Below are 22,995 nucleotides of genomic sequence, written 5' to 3'. Positions count from 1 at the left end.
TATGAGCCAGTTGAGTTGGTGTTTTATTTCAGTTTGAAAGTCACATAGCAACTGCATCATGCCACCGATGGTAGGTTCAGTTGATTTATTTTCCTGCCCGATATCTTGTTTGCTTTTGTCTGCTTGGGACTTAGCTGCTTCACTATATGTTTTGTCCACAGTTGTTTGTTTATCAACAACTTCAATTTGATTTTGTTGTACGCGTTGTGTTACTGTTACCTTTTTGGGTTGTGATGCTTTTATCTTTTTTTTATAGACCTCACACCCCCTGTAGCTAGCTGGATGTCCTTGCTGGCCACACAGGGCACAAGTTGGGGGAACATTTTTCTGCTTGTTGCATTTTGTTGTGTGATGGTCTGCGGCACATTTGACGCATTTAGGTTGTCGATTGCAAAAATTTTTTGTATGCCCAAGTTGTTGACAGTTTGTACACTGAGGGATGTCTTTTACTTTCATTGGTGGTTCAATTGTTACTCTGCAATGTAGAAGTTCTTTAATACCATATACTTCTTTGCAGTTTTCTTTTGGCACCAGGTCTACAAAAAATAGTGGGAAATGTTTTATTTGTCTTTCACCATCGGTTGTAAATTTCTTCATAATATTTGCCACATTGGCCACTTCATATCCTTTATCTTTGAAAGAATCTTTTATTTCATTAACGTCTGTTGATGGCGGTAAACCTCTAACAACCACTCTATAGCACCTTTCATTCTTGAGTTGATAGGTGTGGTACTCTAGATTGTGAAGGGGGTTTTCGTTGTCTTTACATTCACGTTGTTTTAAATCATTTAGTGTTTTTTTGATTTTGCGATAATCTTCTTCGGTTTGTGTAGTGATTTTGATACTATTATTTGAAATTAATTTAAATTGGCATTGAATGGGTGGTGTTTCTGTTTTTGATAATAGATGAGCTCTAAACTTATTGAAGTCAATAACATTGCTCACATAAATAGGTGGTGGAAGTGGTTGTTTGTTAGGTTTATTGGTTTGCTGTTTTTGTGTTTCTTTCAGGTTATTTTGCGGGGAAGATAATACTTTATCTATTTTTCTTTTTTTACTTCTTTTCTCTGCATTTTGGCTAAGTTCATTTTCAAGTTCTTCTTCATCCGTGTGGTAGTCTTTATTCATATTGTCAAGACTTTTGCTCCTATTTAGAATAGATGTAGAAGGCCTGGATTTTTTTTCCATTGTTTCAATTCTTTTCTTTAAATCGGTTATAGTTATCTCATATTGTTTGCATCTGATTTCATATTGTTGGCATATATGTGTAAGTTGATCATACGGATCGTACTGCTGCGCCAGTGGCACTGGATTATCTGTGTTCATTTTTCAGAACGGGTGCAAAACTGCGCCGCGCCGGTGACAGCGCGGCAACAGTTTGATTTTGTTGTTGTATATTCACTTATTATATTATATTATTGCAACTTTAAATTTTATTATAATAATTATTATATATTTATAAAATTTATAAATGTTATATCGAACGCGATAAGGCGATAACGCACATCGACCGATTGCAACCGTGTACGGCGACGAACTAATGTTTTATGTTTTATAAATATTATTTTTGTAAAATTAATATTTTTAAATAAATTTCTGTCAGCACCGTAATCCCGGTATTGAGACAAGTTTCAGCACTGGGATTCACAGTACCAGAAAAAGCTGGGATTTAATCAAATACGTACATGAATGTAATTGAAATTGTAATCACGAATAATCCAAATTTAAAAAATTAAATCAAAGGCTAATTTGATCGATGAAAATCTGATCCAAACTTGTAATTTTTATATCAAAAATAATTTAATTAAAAGTTTTTCGATCACCGAGCGAAACGAAGCTCTTACGCCAAAATTAAGAAGTGTGTAATAAAGACTTTTGAAAGAAAATGTTTTAATTAAAGTATCCTTCTAATATTGATTAAAAAAGTGATTTTAATCGAAAAGTTTAATCGTTTAGAACAAAGGATGTTGGCACGATGATGGCATACTATAACACAAATGTGTATGGGAACTTCAAGACATTACATATTTTATTATCGTTGTGTCGAAATTCGCGTGGAACAGATTTTACGACCAAATGCGAAATGAGTTTTTTAAACAGCGATGTTACGATTTATCACATTGCGAGGTTGTGGTAATGCAAAGAAATTTATTGAATTTTACACACCTTCATTTATTTATAATATAATAGGGATGTATGTACGTATTTATATATGTATGTATGTACATACTTATATAAGGATACGCCTCAAGGAGACTAAAATGTCGAGAATTTTAAAATGTACATGTACCTATACATTTTCATATTGTTTTAAATACTATATATTCATATTATGATAAATAAATTTTAAAAAATGCATAAAAATAATAATAACAAATTAATGACAGATGTGACTTGACAAGTTACCCAAATGCGTCACATCGGTCTTAACAACAAAAAATAAATAAATTATCTATCATTCATCTCATTCAAATATGTAGACTCGTTTTGAATTTCATGAAACTGAGCAGTTCATTAACACGACAATTAAACAGGTACAAATGCTGACTTATCACGTTTAGGAACAAGACAGCCTTTCCAATAGACTTGTTTCCAAAAGCAGACGTTCTTGCAACAATACATAGGTTGGAAAAATCGACGATAACGCAAAGCTCTACCACATCCAGAAGCCCAAAATTTAAGCTCTAATAAAATTGAAGGGTTGTCAATACTTTCCTTTAATACTCCAAAGAAGTATTAGGAAATGGTAACAATCCTTCTCTAAGATAGTGAGTCGAAGCCTAAGATACTTTATAAAAAAGCTGTGGGAAATAAAAACGGTTAATATTCATGCTTTCTCATGTAAAGGTATCGAAGAAACACTCAATCAAGAAAGAGAATTTCGTTTCACTGGAATTCCATATGACAGACCCAAGCTCTAATATCATATACATATATAATAATATAATAATAACATACACATATCACGTACATATGTATGTACATATGTAGGTTCTACATACATATATAACACCATTAGTGGCGTACTAAATTTTAATTATATTCTTATCATTAATTAAGAATAACTATGAAAATGTCGTTTATTAGAAATATTCCCTGAATAATTAATAAAATTTTCCTATTTTCTGGATAAATATTGAATTCCATGGAAAAATACTTGAAAAACAATTAATGCGAAATAGAAAATGAAGATAAATTTAATTAAAAATAATATTTGGTTAAAATTGTATTACGAGTATATGTACATATACGGCTTCTGATCACCAAAAGCTTCCCAAAGTTTACACAATAATTAAACAATAAAATTAATTAACTAAATTAAAATTAAATGTATATTCTAGATAATAAAAGCATTTTATATACTTCATTTCATTTTCAAATAAAACGATTAAAATTATTTATATGTAACTTCTTATATATAAATAATATGTATGTGCATATAACAATACTATTGTAATCGACAAATACGTCTTAATTGTTCTACTGTATTCTAGATTAATTGTTTGACATTTTAAAAATAAATTTGTAAGTAATGTTGTACACACCTATAATTGATGTATATACCAGAATCATAAATGTGTAAAGACTATATTGTGTATTATATATGTACATTGTTGGTGAGCCAAATAAAAAAAAAGTTTCAGTGAAATAAAGTTATATAAGATTGGCAAAATTAGATTTTATGTGTGTACATATTATACAAACAAATTATTATAATAAATTTTATCAAAATTATCACAGCTAGACATATTGATTTTGGATACTTAAGCCTTAGCATCAAGAATCTACTTAAGTGACAAGTTAACTGACCATAAAATTTATTGTGTCAACGTTGACTTTTATGATTGATAAGGTTTTAACGGTCGAACTCCTATGAAACGCAATATTGCAAAAACAATTTTCTTTCAAAAGAATTAAGCGATCACGATACATAGATGAAAGAGTTAAAAGAAGAAAGATTTAAACGTTCACCATAGACGAAAAGCTATGTACAACTAAGAATTTAGCATTATATTGTATTTTAAATTGTGTTTACCATTCAATGTTGTTTTTAAAGGGTTAATTAGATCGCCGTTAGACTAAACGACTTAGCATAAAATATAGTTTTCGAGAAGGAGATTTTCTGTTGGAATTACGTGGAATTTGCACTTGAGAAAGTTCTGCGACTATTCCAACGTACAGTATAAAGTTTTTAAATGCTTTTATTGTGTGGAAAATGGGGTCAGACTAAAAAGCCTGGTTTGGTTAGCCAGAATTGCACACAACGGAATTTCTTCCGGCACAGAATTCGCTTGCTGGGATAAAATTTTATTAACCTAATTAAAAATAAATAAAAGTCAAAATTAAAAGATACCCAGAATATTGTAAATATGTACATATGTTTGAATTTCAGCGAAGACACCGGTGATCTAACGTTGGATGTTGAGTGAAAATACGTAAAGATCTAACGTTAGATAGAAAGAGTGAAAATATTCGAATACCTGGGTACCTGGCTAAATGAAAAGATGGACCCAGATGAAGATCTAAGAATCCGCATCGAGATGGCTAGAACAGCATTATCAAAACAAGCATCTCAATCTTCGTACGCGCTTGAGATTCGCGAAGAACTACGTCTGGACAGTGTTACTACATGGATGTGAAACGTGGACTCTGAAGACCAGAATGATCAGCCGCATCACAGCTTTTGAGATGTGGGTCTATAGGCGTATGCTGAAGATCCAGTGGACCAAAAATATCAAATGAAGCTGTCCTCGGCATGATAGGGAGATGCAGGGAATTTGTTTTTGTTATCAAGCGGAGAAAAATGGAGTACCTCGGACATATGATACGGGGTCCAAAATACGAATTTCTCCGTTTGATAACCATGGGGGGAAAATATAAGGTAAAAAATGGATTGGCAGGAAAAAGTTGTCTTGGCTTTGAAACATGCGCATGTGGACCGATATGAGCGCCGAAGATCTGTTCCGAGCCGCTGAAGACCGATGCTTCAAATAATCGACGAGGTGGTCGCCAACGTCTGGATGCGGACAGGGCATTGAGAAGAAGAAGATATTTTAGCTGTTTATATCTTTCATACATGTAGCACAGAAGACGAATTAATTGTTTCAATATCGAAAAATGATTCAGTATAAATTAATTTTTCTCGAAACAAAATTTTGCGGTGATTCAATCCTTTTTTGTATGAAATATAAGTTTGTAAATAAATTAGTCGTTTATATTTTTTATTTTATAGTTTTTTATTCATCTTCAAAATTCGTACTTTAGTACTGTTTTTTAATGTATTAATTGATATAATTATACATATTATGTGTTGAGCTAGAAAACACTTGATTATTGTCCCAAGAAATGCTGATCGTAAACTCGTAAAAGTATTGACCCAATTAACATTAGTAATTTTCCTCGGATCTGATATTAAATAGAAAATTGATCGATTAACTCTTAACGGAATTCTGCTCATCCCAACCAAAAAGCCGTAAAATATCAAGAGTGTTTGTGTTTTCGATTCGGTTTATTAACTTTTATTATAGCGGGTCGGTCGCTTGCTTACGTTATGGAAAACTTTTGTTTTTATCGCTTTGGAAGAAACCGAATTTTCCTCTCACTACGTGCGAAAATTTGAAATAATCTTGAGTTACGATCTAGTCCATACTTTTTTTATAATTACGCAATATAAAGTTTTCAACATGGACTTTGTTGTTTTTAATTAATATATTATATTTTCAACAAAAGTACCACGCGACCGGGACGGTTCAATAATTAAAATTAAATAATAAATTGACTAAAGTGGAGTAAATAACAATTATTTACTCAAATCGATTTGAAAATTATTAATTTAAAAACAATGGGAGATGTGAGTGTGTGGTTGGTTCCATGCATATTTCCGGGAAAATTTAATTAATAAATTGAAAGCTTCCGAGTATAAATGACTAAAGCGGAAATGAATTTAAATTTTTCGTTATTAAATATTTAAATGGACAGGTTTTGCAAATTTCATCTCGATTCTCTCTTTTTTTTACAAGATATGTAAATTTCTCTCGACTCTTTGGCCAAAAGTCATACGACGTAAATTCAAAAGTAGGGCTCGGCAGAAAAACTTCGAAATTGACGTGCTAGCATTTATAAGATCTGTCAATGTTTTAGTGAATATCATAAAAATTAGCATAGTTTACCTGCAAATGCCTCCATTTTGACAAGTGGGTCGACCGTGTCTGGTACAAAGCGGACCTTCCCCGCAATCCTTGCCGCTGTATCCGGTAAAGCAGGAACACCCGTACTCTCTGCAAAATACAAAAAACACATACACTCGTAAAACAATGGTCTATGCAAATTATGAAGTGAGATGGGTCTCTCTCACAAAGGGTTTGAAATTTGCAAAAAGTTTTTTGCGGTTAGCTGAGTCGACGCTAGAATTGAGCTAGTTAGTAAGAAAAGCCGACGGATGCGATCTTTTTTATAGTATTATTTTTACACACGACTGTTGAGAACCTTTCGTTCGACGTGGGTGGAAAATATAAAATGTTGGGTGTGAAAAATTATTTGGTAGAAGAAGGTTGCCTGGAAATTCCATTTCGTTATTTACGATTAATATTGTACGCGAGGGGGATATTCGCTTTGCGGGAGTGTAACTTTATTTTATACGTACATTATAATAATATATCCTTCAGAATTGACGGATAATATCGAAATAAATTTATTATTAGATATTATTACTTTCTAACACTGAGTTTGAGGCTTTTTTTCATCAATTTGTGATAAAAAAGGATTTGATTTACCTACATATGTAGTTTTTAATCGACATCATTTTAAGTAAATACAACTAGAATATATGTATGTATATATCTGAATATTATGTATAATTAAATATTATACTAAAAAATTATGTGAAATAGTGAATGACTGAAGCCATATGAATCGTTATAATTGAATGTGGCATAAGTCAAATTTTCTTCAAATCTCGCAAAACATTAAATATACATATTTAATGTTTGCGTTTAGCAATATTTAAATGTTTATACTGGTGGCTTGTAATACGTTTTTGCTGCTTTTCCAAATACTGGACATATCGAATTAAAAGAAGTGATAACAATATGTGAATCAAGTCAAACAGAAATAATGTTTTTGGAACTGAAATTTGGACTTCCACCATTTTCAAATATAAAGGCTCATATATTCGAGAAATTTCTAGTACATTAAAACTTCTAGTACATTAAAACTTCGATTCTACATTATCCAGACATCCTTATTTCAATGCCTGTATTTTGGATTTGACACTGATAAGACCCAAAATTGATGTAAGTAAATATACGCCTGCCTTCAAATGACTTTATATACATATGTAATACGTAGAATACAAATACTACTCAATTCTGAAAACAAATAGCGAAGAAAATTTCAGTCCTTTCCAAAGAGGGTCTACCTCAGAGTTTGCAATTTCCCGAAAGTACAATTCGTATCTGGTTATCGATTCAGTTGGCTAATACAGCAAAAATAAAGTGTATGCGAATGTACATACATACATACATATGTAAGTACACGAACTGGGATCTAAAAATATGTGAAATTTTAAACACACCAAGATGCCTTTTTCAACTTATTATTTTTCAGTTTCATTGACACCATTTTTTTCCATAGTCCACTTTTCCCTAGTATGTATGTATGTATGTATGTACATACTAGGGTTTGCAATACCGGACAAAATATCAATACCGGTATTTCGGTATCACTAAATAGTAAATACTAAAACCAGTATTGTAAATATAAAAACCGGTATTAAAAAAAAACGGACAATGGAATTGTGCGACTTGTGGAATAATTTAACATCAGTTTAATAATAAATTTAGGATAAAAAATGAATTTATATCATTTTACAACGTTAAAAAAAAATTGTCATAATCCAAGGCCGAGCAGTTCGATCCGCGGTAGGAGGATTTTTTTATTTACTTTTTAAATTTTTACCTAAATTCCAGGCTCCCCATAAATTAATAATATTTAGGAGATTTTAAAGGTGGAAAAATAGATCATAAGCATATAATTTCATATACCTTAGATTTATTGATTTTATGAATTAAAATATGACCTTAAAAAGGCCAGTTCATCAATACTGGAATCGCTCAATCTTGGTGGGTTCTTCGACATAATTGAAATCAATTACATTTACATACAAATTTACTTAAGTTCTAATACCAAAATATCGGTATTTCGTCTTTTGAAAACCGATATTGAGGTATCTGAAAATTGATTAAAATACCGGGATCCCGGTTTTGGCAATACCGGTATTGTAAACCCTAGTACATACATGTGCAAGTTTGTTTATTTAAAATGCGAGTTTATAAATACGTATGTATGTATGTATGTATGTATGTACAGTGAAACAAATTAATGAAGCCTTACATATATTGCGGTATTTAATTATATAAATTTCAAGTCTTAAACACGCACGTGTCGTAGAGCGTGACACGACCTCCAGGTGTACAGCATCGGTAACGGAAGTGAAATTTTTCAGATGATCACCAACATCCGGTCGGCTGGGACCATTACCCGGGTTGACCAAGCCCTGTCACTCGTTAGGACACGAGGAATGGAGTTTGGGAGAAACACGTGACCTCTGAGGGCGCACGTTGACGTGCCGAAGGCTATATCTCCGTCGCTCTTTGGGGATGCACGTGACCGGGATAGCATCCCGGGACAAGACCGTTCGCCGACCTCTTGGCGAGCTTTGTATTTTATATAATGTGAATGCTAAAAACCTTAATATTATATCTCTATAGACGATGGGTCATTATCTTAATACGATTTTGATAAGGATTCCGTTTAACAACAATGGGTCGTATTATCATACAAAAAATGTGTTGTCCCCTAAATGTATGTAGAGCTTTCGTGAAGAATGTAAGAATAAATATGTGTATAATACATCTCGTAATAGTTGAGCAGAGTACATATAAACTATGCACATGTATGTATGCATTAATGAGTAACGATGTTTCTTTCAAATCTCTGTTTAATAGGTATGTAATAGCACCCAGTATTGCCAAAAATATATATAGTAAATATATCGGAGCACTGACTGGCGCCACTTATTTTATTATTACAGTTATAATATTTCATATAAAATCTTCTAAATCAAGGTATGGTTTGTGAGTTATTACTACACAGATTGATGTACGGACTTGGAAACTTGAAAGATCCCCGGTTATTGGCCGAATTTATCCTGGTCAATTTATATGGATGTAAGGACGCAAACATAAATCACGCACATGCCCATCGATCTACATAGATGCTGAAAGTTTTATTTTTATTTACTGAATATATTTTTTTAAATAAATACTAAATTATTTTCACACATACATACATACATATATATATATATGTACACACACGCAAGATTAATTTGACCAACCGAAACATTTAAATAAAGTGAAATCAATTACGAAAGCATATCCATTCATTAAAACGTATAAAATGTGGATGAAGTGATAAAAAAATATGCGAATTACTTTTATTAAAATATTCTTTCAGCCGAAAGTCATTTTCAGAGTACGTACATTTGTACATATATGTATGTATGTATATGTAGTAGCTTTTGGTTTATGCAAACCGCTGATCCGGAAGCACTGAACCGGATGCTGCACTCGCATGCGAATAAATGCAAATGCGGGAGAGCACGGTATTCATTTCGCATTCAATTTCGGATTTAAGCGGAACGTTTATTAAAAAGTGCCGATAAATTGATATGCGGGATTTGGTTATAAAGCACCTACCCAAACCTTGCAAAAATTGGGTCCCAAAAATTTACAACTCAAATAAGACATCGATTTTATTTAAAATACGAGAATATGTACATATATTTAATATAATAAATTTTATTTATTTAATGTAATAGAATTTATTTTATCATTAAATTACAATCTCTATCTACATATGTATGTAGGAAACAATTAAAACCTGATTTTGTTCAGTCCATATGTATGCAGATACATACATATATATGTAAAATGCAGTCTCAAATTTGACCGTTTGAACTGAGAGAAATGTTATAATAATATGCTAGTGCTAAATGTTATAATAATAGGCTAATGTGTCGTATTGTTGTGAGTTGGAAAAGTCCACATACCTTTTATGATAACACTGAGCAACAAAAAATCACATTTTTGAGTTACCAGAGCGGAGACTAACCAATCTATACTAAGTTTGACCCACTGAATTCGAATATGATATTGATTTTTGTTGGTGGGTGATCGTTTACGATATATAAGCTTTTAAAAAAATGCACGATTTTTACAGCTTTTTGGCTTTTGCGGTCTTTAACTCAAAATTTAGGATTGTTACGCTCAAAGTGAGTATTGGAATCAATAGTCAGATATTTTTCCTATTAATTGTTATGTTTCATTGCTTTAAAATACTTGTATATATGGAACCTTCGTTGGGAGCTTTCAAAACAAGTCAAAGTTTCCATGACGACTTGGGATGGGGGACGGGCCTTCGTCCCCAGGGCGCCGGGGGCAAAGGCCCAGGGGGGTGCCAGGGCGAAGGCCCGAGGTGCGCTGGGTGCGAAGGCCTGGGGGGGCTGCCGGATTTTGGTATAATCTAATATATAATTACGAAAGAGACTTTGTATGTATGTAACTATCGTTGGTTCGTAAAAAACAAATGAATATTCAAATAAATTTGAATAAAACAAAACTATTCAAATGAATTGTTTGCTATGAGGTTCGCCATTTTTAAGCTGACTGACAAATACTGAGCAAAGTCTGGTAAAACCACTAGTAATCTATAAATAACACATATATTTTGGATATTTTCAATGAATCAACTGCAAATCATTTTGAATTTTTTCTAATTACGTTAATACTCGAAATTTTAAATATCCGGATCCGGGGGGTTTTGAAGCCCGGATCCCGAATCCGGGTTTTAATACATTACCCGGCCGGGTCGAGTCCAGAAACCCTACCCACCCTAAGTAACGATATTTTAAAAATTACTATATGTATGTACGTATTCGCATGTAAAATCATTATTTCATAGATATGAGGTGGATTAGTGTTGCGTAAAGCAAATACGAATGGAAGCATGTTCGAAAGGTGGATGGTGAATGGCTGTAAATGACGATGATGATAAGCATATTCAAAATTTAACTGAAAAACACAAATCATTCCGATTATCCGCGGAGATATTTTTACGTAAAATTTCTTAACAATCAGGCGATGATAGTGATGTAATTTTCTTCACCGCGGGAAGTTCTTTTAAACTTTTCTAAGCAATATTTCACGCTCCAAAGCTCCACCAACATTGAGATCTACGCTGTTTTAAAAGCATTTTGTACACAACTTCCGAGCGGAACTGAGCTAAGGTATAAAACAAACCTTTAAGTAAACGAAACTCCCACTCTTCACTTCGACGGTAGATCGTTAAGCTCCGTTTTCTTTTTTTACACGCTTTTTATGAATTTTCTTATCAGCACACTACTAAGTATGCCTGTAATCAATTTTCCACCCACAGAAAACCTTTTCGGAATAAACGTACAGTAGAAAAGTTGGCAATTCCGGCGCGATTATTAATCGTCGACTTAATGGCAACATTCAACAGCGAGAGATTCGATTAATTAAGTAGTAGTACGAATGGACTGCCAAGATGTTCCCGAAGGGGATGATTTATTTTTGCATATTAAAAATATATACACGTTTAAGTTAATTAATTGAACTAATAGCGCGGATATAATGCTCGGTCTTGATATAGCCAGTAATATCAAAAATCCGGAGAAGTCCCGTAGGAAATTCTCGAAAATTGGCACGGTATTTCACTGAGTGGAATGGCCCACCGGGGGAGTCCTGCGACCGGCTGTAAAGGACATGGAAGATGGTTCTGACTAATGGTAATGACTGTACACGCGTGGTCTAAGCATCATAACAATTGTAACTTGAATGTTAAAGGCTCCGATTGTTATGAAAGTGACACGAGTGAATTTATTTTTATTCCACATACCATAATTTGTGATATAGACGATTCCTGTACACATATATTACAAAAGTATCCGCAATTCATTGAAATGTTGGTTATAGTTTAAAACTGAATGATATTTTATCCATTTATTAGTTGAAAGCATAATTTAATTTTTACGATTTTCAACAGCTAACTTTATGAAAGATTTTCGTATAATATTTATACTCGAACTATCCAGCATTTCGGAAAGTTTTATATTATTATACGTATTATATTATATTATATAAACGTATATTATCATAGCAGGTCTTTGAGAAGCCCGACGAATGAGATAACATAAAAATGGAATTAAACTACGTATATTGCCTATTTGATATATGTACATATGCACAACATTAAAAAAAAAATATGTACATGCTGAATATGACTGCTAGTTTGTATAGGTATGTACATACATACATACATATATACCCATAGTAGAATATTAAATTTATCAGTGTTTATGTAAATATATTATAACTATGTACATACATATTATTTATATGATATTTAACATAACTTTTTTCTGAGCCGAATCAGTTGTATGTATAAATGTATATATCATCATCATCATCATCATCATTTACAGCCATTCGCCATCCACTGCTGGATGAAGGCCTCTCCAACACGCTTCCACTCGTCTCTGTTTTGCGCAACACTCATCCATCTCATTCCGCACATTTTCCTAATTTCGTTCACCCATCTTCCTTGCGGTCTTCCTTTTACTCTTTTGCCTTCTCTCGGGTACCATTCAAGCACTTCTTTTGTCCACCTTTCGTCCATCCTCCTAGCTACGTGACCCGCCCATTGCCATTTCAATCTCTTCACTCTATCCACTATGTCCACTACCCTTGTCATATTTCTCACCCACGTGTTCCGCTTCCTGTCTTTCCTCGTTATGCCAAGCATACAGCGTTCCATACTTCTTTGAGTGCATTGGATTTTATTTTGCATCTTGGCGTTCAGTGTCCAAGTTTCACATCCATACGTCATCACTGGCAAAACGCATTGATCAAAGATCCTTTTCTTCAGGCAGAGTGGCATTTTTGATTTAAAAACAGCATTCATCCGTCCAAATGCACTCCACCCTAATTTCATACGTCTCTTTATCTCTTCATTTTTACTACCAGACATGTCAATTATTTGACCTAAATATAAATAATTATTTACTACTTCTACTGGTTTATCATCTAAGGGGATGCTATCAGGCATGCAATAACTATTGAACATTAGTTTAGTCTTATCTACGTTAATTTTTAATCCTACTTTTCTACTTTCCCTGTCCAGCTGTGTTAGTCTGATAAGTAGGTCAGCTGAATCACGAGCTACTAAAACTATATCGTCTGCGAACCGAAGGTGACTCAAAAAGCGACCATTGATGCTTACTCCGGCTGTATCCCAATCCAATTTCCTGAAAACTCCCTCAAGCACCGCATTGAATAACTTGGGCGAGATTGTATCTCCTTGTCTTACTCCTTTTCCTATGCTAAATCTATCTGTACCTGAAAAAATTTTAACCGAAGCTGTGGCATTCTTATATATTGCAGCTAACAGTCCCACATAGGGTTCCGGCACTCCCTGTGTTTTTAGAGCGTTAAGTACTGCATTATGACTAACTGTATCGAAGGCTTTCTCATAATCGACGAAACCTAGGCACAATGGCCGTTGATATTCGTTGGCGCGCTCGATTAGTTCGCCAACTACTTGGAGGTGGTCCTTTGTGCTGAAATTTGCCCTAAGCCCTGCCTGCTCTATAGGTTGGTTCTCGTCGAGGATATTCTTCAGCCTTTCTGTAATAACCTTCGTGAAGAGCTTGTAGACCGCTGAAAGTAGACTAATGGGTCGGTAGTTCTTGATATCGCTTTTGTCGCCTTTTTTGTGTATTAAAATGATAGTTGCGTTATTCCATCCTTCTGGTATACCTTGGTTCTGGATGCATTTGCTGAAAAGCCTAGCTAAGATATTAATTAGGGGGGGGCCGCCACATTTTAGTAAGTCAATGGGAATATTATCTTCCCCTGGGGTTTTACCGTTCTTTGCAGTTTTTAGCGCGGTCTCTACTTCGCTAGGCAATACTGCAGGAACCCTTTGGCCGTGTGTCGATTCCAGAGCGGGGAATTGGCCGTTGTCGTTCTCGTATAGTTTTGCATAGAACGTGTAAACTCTGTCTATGATTTCTTCTCTATTCCTAATTATTACTCCGCTCTCTGATCTGATTGCGATCATTTGGTTTTTGCCTAAGAAAAGATCCTGTTTGCACTTTTTCAGGCTACGGTTATTCTTAATGGTATTTTCTATTAGCTTGCTGTTAAAATCCCTGACATCCCTGACTATTCTCTTTTTAATTTCCTTATTTACTAGATTGTATTCTTGCTTATTATTATCCCTATCTAAATTCCTTTTATGCTTAATTAGGTTTTTTGTTTCCGCTGAAATTTTGCTTAATTTAATCTGTTTCCTGAATCCACCTAATTTCTTACCTGTTGAGGTTAGAACCGAACTAATTACATTGTTCAATTCCTCGATGTCTGCTTCTGGGTTTAATTTCCCGTATCGATTTCCAAGTTCGAGTTCGAATTCCTTTTTCCTAGACCTTAGTTGAGCGAAATCTGGAGAGTTACTGCATCCTTTTATTAATTTCCTACGTTCGCAATTTATATTAATGGCCATCTTGGCACGGACTAATCTGTGATCGCTACCTATATCTACTTTACTTAAAACACTAACGTCTTTAACGGAGTGCAGGGCATTTGTTAGGATGAAATCGATCTCGTTTCTGTCTCCTTTAGGACTCTCCCAAGTCCACTTATTGTTGGTGTTTTTCCTGAAAAATTAATTAGTGATAAAGAGCCTGTTGTGTTCTGCGAATTCTATGATCGCCTCTGTCGTTTCTTTGGCCGGTACCAAAATTGCCTACTGCTCTTTCTGTATTTGCCTTTTGTCCTATTTTTGCGTTAAAGTCGCCCATGGTTATTTTAAAGTGGTGACGGCTATTATCGTATGCGTCCTGTATTTTTTCGTAGAAGTCTTCTATTTCCTCGTCTGGGTGGCTAGATGTGGGGGCGTACACTTGGAAGATTTGACAAGTGTACCTGCTCGAGATTCTTAATACTATATAGCATATACGTTCCGATATGTCGCTTATTTCTATAATATTTCTTTCTATTCTCTTATTGATAAGAAACCCTACTCCTCCTATTCTACCATTTGGTAGCCCTCTCCAGTAGAGACAGTTACCACTTTTTAGGATTATTTGGTTTTGCTGTTTTCGTCTTACTTCACTAAGTCCTACTATATCCCATTTGATATTTTCTAATTCATTCTCTAATGCAAGCACACTTCCTTCACTCGATAACGTTCTTACATTGTACGTGGCTAAATACAGGTTTCTATTAGCTAAGCTATCATCCATCGTCACTCTTACCTTGTTGGAGGTTTGGATATTATTTTTCTCGCATTTATCCAAGATGTGTTGAGAAAAAGGCGGTACTTGAGAGAGATTTCCATTCAAGGAGTGAGTTCTTACCGCCATAGACTCTTCTCTGTGGTCAGCTTTGACAGATAGTTATCCTAGGTATCACTTGGATCACTTATGAGTTATTACATGCCATTTAACAGGGTTACTTCGTAAGTGAAAGTAGTTAGTTATGATAATAATAGATTAGCAATTGTTATACTACTTTTTTACAGATCTTTATCGTGAGACGCCTCTTTGGAGACAACGGATTTATATATGTGAGTGCGGTTTGCAATTTAATATTTTAATAATAACTTTAGTAAAGAATATAAAATTACACGAATTACTTTAATATAATTTAAATATGAAAAAGAACTGATAGACAGTTGGGAAACACCGTTTCTGTTTGCTATTATTCTATTAAGTAAAGTTCGTTAAAGATTTTTGGCTGGAAGCAATTATGTGGAAGATTTATTGCTTCTGTGGGACCGACTTGCCTGACGAAGGACCCTTTTTTTGTATTCAGGTAAGGAGATGTATCTCGTTCGTATATTCTTTTGCTCAGATTTGACACAAAAATTAGCACAAAATTTTTCGAAATAACTGATATAAAACCGCTTTTTACGACCGATTTGCTGTTTATTTTTACACTTAAATTATACTAGGATGCAATTAGTAAAATAAGTGATTAGATGGTTAAGTTTTTAGATTAAATTTCGTGCAATAGCCGGGTTTAAGCGAGTAATAGCGGGAAGAACGCAGAAGCACGTCTTCCCCGCATGACACGAAAGACCGAACTCCAAATGTATATATATATATATATATATATATATATATATATATATATATATAAATATATATATATATATATATATATATATATATATATATATATATATATATATATATATATATATATATATATATATATATATATATATATATATATATATATATATATATATATATATATATATATATATATATATATATATATATATATATATATATATATATAAACCTTTCGCACCCCTAAATACGTATAATAACCCTTATAATACATTATTGGCCCACGTAGGGTGTTTCTTCACGTTTCATCGCCATATTTAAAGTATTCTACGGGGGCATTAGAACCCTTCCAAAGAGTCGTCAATTCGTCAGAGTATTTAGATCGAAAAAGCGGACGGGCGATTTTTCACCCTAGGGTCCGGGAAAAGGGCCATTTTCTAAACTTTTCCGAGCCAAGTTTCATTCCGAATTTGCGGCCATAATCTGCCGGCAAAGTGGCTATAACGGCGTCGACTTTGCGGCCTGTCGTTTGCCGTCTTCGATTATGCATATTGTTGGCGGATCTGAATTTTAAATCATACTGTTATGGTCACGAGGACCGGCCCCTGCTTCTTCTACATAGGGTAGGCCCTTCGAGATGTTTCATTATGCGTTTGCGGTCTCAAAAGGTTCTAATGAAAGTCCTTTCTCTGGTCGTTCATATCGTTCTGAATGTCATTTATGCAGTAGTGGTTTAAAGCTATTCTACGCTATTATAATATCTTATTTTGAATTTTCCAGGCCGATTTTACAATTGTACAGTATCGTTTATGGACATACACGGATTTAATACTCGAGTATATTCTAGATTTTATATTATAATTTACATGTACATGTATATAAATATAATATATATGTGCGAACATTAATTAATTAATACATTTTTTATGTTATCGAATGATTAAGGGCGAAAACACAGAGGTACGCGGCACGTATTATTTGTTTAGATAGTTTTTGCACATGTAAAAAAAACACGTTTGCATGCATAATCTTATTTGCGGAACCCAGTCCCAAAAATTACCCGCTGAAGTATTTTCGGTGATATTCAAACCATGTATTGACATACATAGGTTTGACAATGATCGATGATGGTGATTCCCATATTTGAAGAAATGTGGGAGAAACTTGTCGAAATAATAAGATCGTACGAATTAACAATGATCTGGAAACGCCCCTCCATGCCTAGAAGCCCTGAGAACTAAAAAAAAGTGCCTCTCAGTGTGTTTTCATAAATTGAAATATTAATTAGCTATATATGTCACAGTGAAATTATATGTCAAGTGAAAATATATTTTCACTGGCGTTTCAGTGAAATCATAACCAGTTACATTTTCAGGGTTGGTTTTATTAATTTAAGATTAGATTGTTAAGGTTGGTATTATTTAAGGGCTAAGATAGGTTAGGTTAAGTAAGGGTTGGCCCTATTCATATTTTAAGATTGGGTTGTTAGGGTTAAATTTATAGAGTTAAATGTTGTTAAATCATTGTTTGATACATTTTAACTGCTTGAATTGTTGAAAATATATTTTGCAAAATTGAATTTTTTTTCCTTAAAGGTTTTATATATTTTTTATTTTATCTACATACATAAACCTCATTTCGAAGCATCGGTCATCTGTATGTTGAAAGTAATTGGAGATCACAATCATTATTTAACGAATAGCGCATGTGACTTTATATTTAGTACGAATTTGCATATAAAATACTTTTATGGGCAAAATATGTATATTTCAATGGACGTCATTGAACACTTTTTTCGATTTGAAGCGTGAGTCACAGCATCGATGGTAAACATTTTATTGCCACAATAGTTGCTCGCATTAAAGTATAAGATTCCAGTCGTTTTATTACTCAGAGATAAATAAGCAGGGTCATAAAATAACAAAGAAAGGGTCAAAAGAAATGCTATAAATCCATCCATCTAAATACCTAAAATCAAAAGACGAAAAGTATGAACAAATTGCACTCTTACACGAAGTCAATTCTCCAATTTCAATTGAAATATTCCATCAAAATATTTTAGTGGTGAATTTTGGAATGTATCGCCTGTCAATTACTCATGATTTTTTCCTTTGGTATACTAACATTTTTATTCAATATTGATAAACATTTCAAATATAACTGACATTCGCGACATGGAAGATTTTGAAGTCTATAAAATTAAGGAGGAAGAAGACATTCTGTATCTTATTTATGTACAGATTTCAGATAAATATTGCTATTTATAATTTTTATTCCGTATTTAATAAATCCGTGTAAAATTTCATCACTATTTCCTAAGAGCTGGGTCGTAAATTTTATACTTAAAGATATAAATCAAGTGAATTTAATATATATTGTTTTATGTTCACTGGATTTAGTCACAAATTTATAAGAATAATTATATAAAAACTTTATTTTGGAATATTTGATAAAATCTGTGAAATTTAGAACGTGTTGACGTTTAAAAATCGAATTTTAGAGCCTCGGCTCCAAAGAATAACAGTTTCCATCAAACAACAGTGTGGAAGTTTACGACTAAAAATAGAGGATTTTATATGAGGGATGCCTTAAATGAGCCAGCCATAGAAAAAAATTAAAGGGCTCAAGATTGCAAAACGGGAAGAAGAAGCTACTGGATGAAACAAGCTCTCGACCTAAATAAATGAATTCAAAGGTGAAGTAAAAACAAAAATTGGATGTGTAATGAAAAAATGACGAGCGAAGAAATGCAACAATGCATAATATGTAAGTACAGAAAATGGTTTTAACTTAGCACAACTACAAAGGGTTAAACGGCGCGATTGTTAAAATCTGTTGAAACGCTAATTAAAAAAGATCTTTGTAATACAAAAGGGCTGATATTCAAATTATTCAAAACCTACTGTATTTAAATGAAGGTAAATCTAGTTGTGAAAGATTATGCTATTCTGTAAAGGATTGGACTGATTTAAATAATAATAACGGAAAAACTGCGAGCGGTGGAGCTCTTTGTTTTCAGCATCTGTTTTTCATACCGGACTATCCATCATAGTGCTTATTTGAATAGACGACGTGATAAGCTTGCTAAAAAAAAATTGAACTATGAACTGAAAAAAGCTGCATTTTGTATAAGTTTGTAATGTGATGGGTCAATATGACTGACTCATCGTTCAACGTCAAAAGCTATTTTCATGACGGATTGTCGAGTTGAGGTCACGATTTCAAATTTCATCACATAATATATTATACGCAAAAATGATGAGGATAACCTGTACTCAGATATACATTTCCATTTTGAACGACTATAAAACATTATTATAATCACAATATTATAATTCGAATCCCCAACTTCTCATATCCCCAAATTTTAATTGAATTTTCAGCAACTGTCTAAATCTATATCTATACATATGTATATATAAAATTGAATGTTTGTCTGTCTGTCTTGAATAGGCTCCTAAACCACTGAACCGATTACGATGGATTTTTTGTATGCATGTCCGAGAAGATTGCTGTGAAAAAAAAACCGGGATAAAATCTATTAATAATAATATTCTTAATTACGATTCGTAATTCGTATTATCGACGCGAAAGTATGAAGCGCCATTGTGTAGTCAAGGAAATTTGTTTGTTGGCAACCACGATAACCAGTTGGTTTTTGACGACACGGCTTTGAAAAGACGTTGTTTGATCTCCAACCATCATTTGAAACGCGATATACAAGTCCACCAACTCCAACCATTACTTGAAACGCGACGTTTGTCAACTGACGAAAGCAAATTCGTATTAAGTCGCGGGCAAAGCAACGGAAAGTCAGGAACATTAACAAATACAAAAACAAAGGAAAATTTACCAGTATTTTTATTGATAGGTAAAGTAGGAAACTACTATTTCATACATTTAAATAAAAAAAGGCTTCTTAAACATTTAACCGATTACGATGGAATTTTCAGGATTTGTTGTATGCATGTCCAGGAAGCTGTAGCAGAACAAGAAATTAATAAGACGCTTCGTAAAACTACACACCACAAAGGAGATTCTGATGGTTAATTTATGACACTATTGGCGAAAGACATCAAGTCACTAAGCAAAACGAACATTTTGTCATTCGATCACAGTGCATCGACAAGAGAAAATTATTTTATCTTTACCGCAAAATCTGCATATGCTGGCGAAGCTATGGGAAGAGCATTGACAGACATGTACATATTTCCGTGAGTTCAAATATTAAAGGTTACATTGTATTCACATATTTACTTTAATTTGATATGTAACGAAAATTTAAGGGGGTGCTAGAAATTTCCACTTGATAAAAAAACAATTGAATTATTTGAAATGAGTTCACTGCCTGCGTTTTTCCGACAAATGGGAACGGGAACGGGAACGAGAACGGGAACGGGAATTAGAACGGGAACGGGATCTGGAACGGGAACGGGAACGGGAATTGCAGGCGTTATTGTGGCATTGCAACGCATGCCGGGTTCAGCTAGTACATATTATATATAAAAATCAATGTTTGTCTGTTTGTCTGTCATGTATGCGTTCGTATACCATTCAACCGATTGCCATGAAACTTACAGGAGTTATTGTGTGTGTGTCTTTTATGGTTTCTGTAAAAAAATCGCCCAAAAACGGCAACGGCAACGGGAATAACGGGAATGAGTGGCATTGCAACGCAATAATTTCAAATGTTATCGTGTCGCCACCTGCACTGTTAGGGTAAAATAAACAAACAATTGAACAATTTCAAATGTGTTCGCCACCTGCGTTTTTTCAACGAACGGGAACGGGAACGTTATGGGAAGGGGAGCGGGAATTGCATGCGTTATTGTGGCATTGCAACGCATGCCGGGCTCAGCTGGTATAAAATAAATTTAATGATGTCATACATACATATTAATAGTACGTCATATATGTCGTACCATAATATATCTTGCCTAATTTTGGAATAATATTTACACTAAAGCGAAAAGTGAAATTTAGTATGAACATATGAAGATAATTATGTAAATACATTCCAAAAAAAAATAAGTTCAATGCTAAAAGTACATATACATAAATATACATATATGTATGTATAAAGAAATCTATAAAAAGAATATTAATGCCTAGCCCACTATAGTAAAAATTATACCTATACTTACTTATAATAATACTTTTCTTAAATACAAATAAGCTTATTAAAAACAGATATTCTGATAAAGTTACTAAAATGATTTTAACTTTTTTATAATAAAAAAAGAAAAATATTTTTCTCCGTATTTAAATTTTCTATATTTCTTTGTTTAACATATTAAACAAATTTAAATTCCTTCCATTCTCTACAGCGAAAGCAACAGATTGGGATTTATCAAGTTACTATACTCGACTCTGTAATGCGATGTAATTGAAAATAATACCTACTATTGTGAGCACAAAAGTGAGAAAATAACGGATAATTATTCTCGTTGTCTTAATTAAAGTCTTAACAATCTTTTGAAGAAAATCTGTTTCAAGCACTGTTTTAATCATCGAAAATTACGCTCGGCGACAAACATAAAACTAAAAATTTGTATTATAACTTTGAGTAATGTCAATATACATAGTATGAGTAAATCGATCTCCATAAATATAATACTTACGAGTAATTATGATTGGCGTAACAGTGACCTAGAAATCTGCATTCGATAGTGTTACACTGATACGGCTTGACAGGATTAACAGCTGAGCTTATCTCGTATGTGATGTTAAATCCATACACGTCCAACAGCTTCGGAAGCGCTCTCAGATGATGTCCTTCCAATCTGGCCAGGGTAAGCTCGATCAGGAGGAAAGGACCAGCAACTTGGAGCCATTTCACGTGAGTGGCACTGGATTCGCTGACAGTATGAACCACCCTGGCCCCAGCCTTGTACATGGTGTCATAATAGAGGTACTCGGTGAACTTGAGACCACTGGTCACGAAGACCTGGGTTAGGTAGACGACGATGGAAGCGTTTCCTTCGTTTTCGTTCTTGGATATGAGCCATTGGCAATGGATCGGCGTTGGAAATGGTGCCGGGAAGTTAGGGGTACTGATGAATCCCACCCTCTCGGTGAGGATGCTTCCGCAAGCCGGATTTGAAGCCGGTTTTACACCGGAAACGCATACTAGCAATGCCAGTGTCCAAGTTAGCCACATTATTGTCGGATATATGGAGTATCCTTCACATCGTATCGCCTCAACCGGCGGTTTCCGAAATCTAAGAAGGCTTTTCTTCCCCCCACTCCCTCTTGTGAATTATTGCGGTATATGGTTGTTATCGTTGAGCACATTTCGACAAAATTGTGGGGTGCTCGTTGCGGCAGCACTCATCTAATGAGTCCATCTGAAACAAATCAAGAAACTAGGTTAAGAATATGCAGCAAATGATCAAATTGTTGGTTTAAGGTCCTACAATTCAAAATATATTTTTATTTCCAGTCATGGGTTTCCAGTTACTATATGTATATTGAAATTTTTATAAATATTCTATAATTTCAAGCAGAAAAATAAAAAGCTAGTTTTGCATATGCGGTTATTTATATGACTCAACGAAAAAAGCAGACCGAATTCTTACATTGTTTTTTTGCTGCTGCTCGTCCTGTCCTGATGAATGCCATTTAGCAATAAACTAAAGACCGGTAATTCCAATGATCTAAAAGGGAGTTGCGTAAAATTTTGACTTTGTATTTAATATTTAATATGTTCACTTTAAGAACTATTTACAATTCGATTTTTTTTTAGAACATTGCAACATACCCGATCAATAGAA

General features: G+C 33.7%; 2 protein-coding genes across 2 annotated transcripts in view; both read right to left on the bottom strand.

Annotated features, from left to right (window-relative positions):
• LOC143910803 (uncharacterized) overlaps nucleotides 1-22,382 on the bottom strand; it is a 51,930-nt gene extending 29,548 nt beyond the window's left edge. The window contains exons 1-2 of the mRNA XM_077429399.1: nucleotides 21,844-22,382; nucleotides 6,171-6,278 (exon numbers count right to left, since the gene is read on the bottom strand). Of these exons, the coding sequence (XP_077285525.1) occupies nucleotides 6,171-6,278; nucleotides 21,844-22,382 (647 nt within the window). The remainder of the gene's footprint in view (nucleotides 1-6,170; nucleotides 6,279-21,843) is intronic.
• The window catches only part of LOC143910802 (uncharacterized), a 79,987-nt gene continuing 78,835 nt past the window's right edge, over nucleotides 21,844-22,995 (bottom strand). The window contains exon 5 of the mRNA XM_077429398.1: nucleotides 21,844-22,569. Within this exon, the coding sequence (XP_077285524.1) occupies nucleotides 22,553-22,569 (17 nt within the window). The 3' untranslated portion in view covers nucleotides 21,844-22,552. The remainder of the gene's footprint in view (nucleotides 22,570-22,995) is intronic.

This window comes from Arctopsyche grandis, chromosome 4, assembly GCF_051622035.1.
Source record: "Arctopsyche grandis isolate Sample6627 chromosome 4, ASM5162203v2, whole genome shotgun sequence".
NCBI lineage: Eukaryota > Metazoa > Arthropoda > Insecta > Trichoptera > Hydropsychidae > Arctopsyche > Arctopsyche grandis.
The sequence above is the reverse complement of the archived record's forward strand: the minus strand, read 5'-3'. Positions and strand labels throughout refer to the sequence as shown.